The 2,747-nt window shown below is 34.9% G+C and overlaps 1 protein-coding gene across 1 annotated transcript; it reads right to left on the reverse strand.

The window, feature by feature from the left end:
- Positions 1 to 350: 350 nt before the first annotated feature.
- LOC104959509 (nucleolar GTP-binding protein 2-like) lies at positions 351 to 2,215 on the reverse strand (the record flags this gene model as incomplete). The annotated part of the gene is made up of 3 exons (XM_010787414.1): positions 1,995 to 2,215; positions 545 to 629; positions 351 to 445 (listed from the first exon to the last, which is right to left on the reverse strand). Coding segments are annotated over exons 1-3 (244 nt in total), but the record flags the coding sequence as incomplete, so codon positions are not given.
- Positions 2,216 to 2,747: the final 532 nt, after the last annotated feature.

Consider the following 2,747-nt stretch of genomic DNA (forward strand, 5'->3'; position numbering starts at 1 on the left):
TAGTCTATGAAACATGATGTACTTATATGATTCTGTTTTCTTCAAGGTTGTATCTTCCTGGTCGAATGTACTTATCGTAAGTAGCTTTGGATAAAAGCGTCAGCTAAATGTAATGTCATGTAGTTGGAGTCTCGTAACACTAACATTTATGTTATTATTAATAACTTTTAGAAACATTGGTTGATATGGAGCCAAAGTCAAAATATGGAAATGTACCGAAGAGAAACTTGGAGTTATGTGGTTCGTCTCCACAAAGCCAGACAGAGCAAATACAATATACTGACAAATGGCAAAGATAACTCTGCTGTAACATACGACAACATACACAACAGTTGAGAATGTGAACTTACTAAACCATTTGATGTTCGGTTCCACTCTGGCCACAGTCCCTGGAGCCACTGTGGACTGGTACGATAGAGGTCGGATGACTTGTCCACGGTCATTACTGGGAACAGAACATCATTGTCAGTGGGAATATTATTGTTACGCATCTGGCACTTACACAATCTGCCACATCTCACAAGAATAATGCACAAGGGGTTACCATCTTTTCTTCTGCCTGTACATATTCAGACGTTTGATGGTGGCTCGGTCCCTCATGTTGTTGCCTCCAGCCCCTTTGACTCGATCTGTGGAATACATGTAGAGTTAGAGAGATGTATTCAACAACAAAAACATTCAATCTATTTATGTACGCCAGAGATATTTGGGAAGCAGTGATGTCAAGTAACTAAGTGGAGTTACTCAAGAACTGTATTAGTACAATTTTTGAGAGACTTGGCTGCCTTGGCTATTTAAATGTTTTGCTACTTTGTACTTCTACCCAACTATAATTCAGAAGTGAATCGTGTACTTTGACACTACATTCATTTAATACCTTTAGTTACTACAGATTTAAGTTAATTATGTGAATTATAATCAACCTTTAAATAGGACTTTAGTTCCACCTGGAGTCAATTCTACCCTGCAGTATACAAAGTCATTCAAACTAGCTCCACCTTTAATAACACTTTAATGCATCAATAATTATAATCAAAACATACATTATATTATTCTGAAGCTGGCCAATCTGTACAATTGTGGTGCTTTAAGTATATTTTGATGCTAACACTTTTCTACTTTTACTAGAGTAACATTTTGATTACAGCGCTTGTACTTGTAACAGAGTATTCCTACACTCAGATACTTCTACTTTTACTTTAGTACATGATCGGAGTACTTCTCCCACCTCTGTTGTGAATACATCTTATGGCTAGACCATTTCATGAGCAGCATAGAAGGAAATGTACCTTTAAGAGTCAGTTTGCACGGACTACTTTAACGCAGATGTATATCTCTGTAGTTAACGTTAAGCTGTGTCATTCTTTACGATATGATTTAAAGTGCTGTAGGAACATTTTAGGTTTGAGAAAATGATAAAAGAAAGAGTCATTAGACATTATGAAGATGTCAGGTAACCTGTTTGGCTGATGGTAGATTGTTGTGTTGACTTTTGATTGTGATTTTGGTTTGGACTATTTGAAGCAGCTGTGACCTACCATCGATTTTTATTTTTATTTATCATCTTTGAATAAGGGGCTGGTCAAATAAGTTTTCTCCATGCTCCTTTCCATCATGGGCTACACAACTGCTTAAAGTGTACATGTTTTGTTTTATGAAGTGTACGTGTGTAGTTTCATAATAGTCGCCATGAGTTGAATAAACTAATAATGCATCAATTAATAATAGCAGCTTTTTCAAGTCCATTTGACACAAATCCCACTGAAGTGAAATTACTTCAGTGTCAAATTTAAAAGGCCTCACGTTAACTGGTGTCTCATTTCTATAGCCAGTTATCTTTCAGTCAACATGAATTATGCGTTTACATTTGACTCATTGTACTCTAAATATCAGTGACTACTTTAAAAAAAGGATACTACCCGTTTTGTGTGTATTTTAAAGAGCATTATATCACCCAGCTAGCAGCAATTAGCATTAGCTGTAAACAAACTCACCAGGGTTGCTGCTGGACGTCGAGGTGTTTATGGAGCTTTTCCCCTTGAATCCGGGCTTCACCATGTTGACGGTTTAGTCGGCAAAGCCTACACCGAAAATAAAATGAAAAGAAAACACAACGGTGTGTGAAAGCTGAGGTTTAGTTGCTGTTATTCCCTGCAGCTCGACACTGTACACCGCACACGTGTTGTTACGATGAAACAGGAAGGACGTCATCAAAGGAGCGACGGCTCACCAACCAGAGGAAAAAAGAAGAACAAATAATCAGACAGTTTATATTATGAATATTTATTTCATTTAGTTGTTTTTCAATTTATTTTTAATCTCTTCGTTTGATTTAATGTATATTAACCTGTGTCTATTTAATTTTAGATATATTTCTGTATACTGTACTCTTCTTAACTGATTAAAAACTGTTTTATCAGAGAGCTCCACTGTTATAACTGTAATGTATAAAAAGGCCTTTTGTGAAATTCGAATTTATATGAATAGCTTCACGCTTAGTATGTTATATTATATTGTGTTCTGAATTTAATGTAGAATTTCTGTAATTGTAAATGGAAATGATAGATTGTAAAAGTACTTGCACAAGAATGCACTAAATCAGGGGTGTTTAAGATTATATAAAAATACTTATTTAATTATTTAATATATATAAAATAATATATTATATTATATTATTGCCTCTGCATTGGATTATTATTGGATAGGGTAATAATAACTTCATAATTAACTACGTCTGAAAGCAGAAG

This window comes from Notothenia coriiceps, unplaced genomic scaffold, assembly GCF_000735185.1.
Source record: "Notothenia coriiceps isolate Sejong01 unplaced genomic scaffold, NC01 NC01_scaffold00001168, whole genome shotgun sequence".
Classification (NCBI taxonomy): Eukaryota; Metazoa; Chordata; class Actinopteri; order Perciformes; family Nototheniidae; genus Notothenia; species Notothenia coriiceps.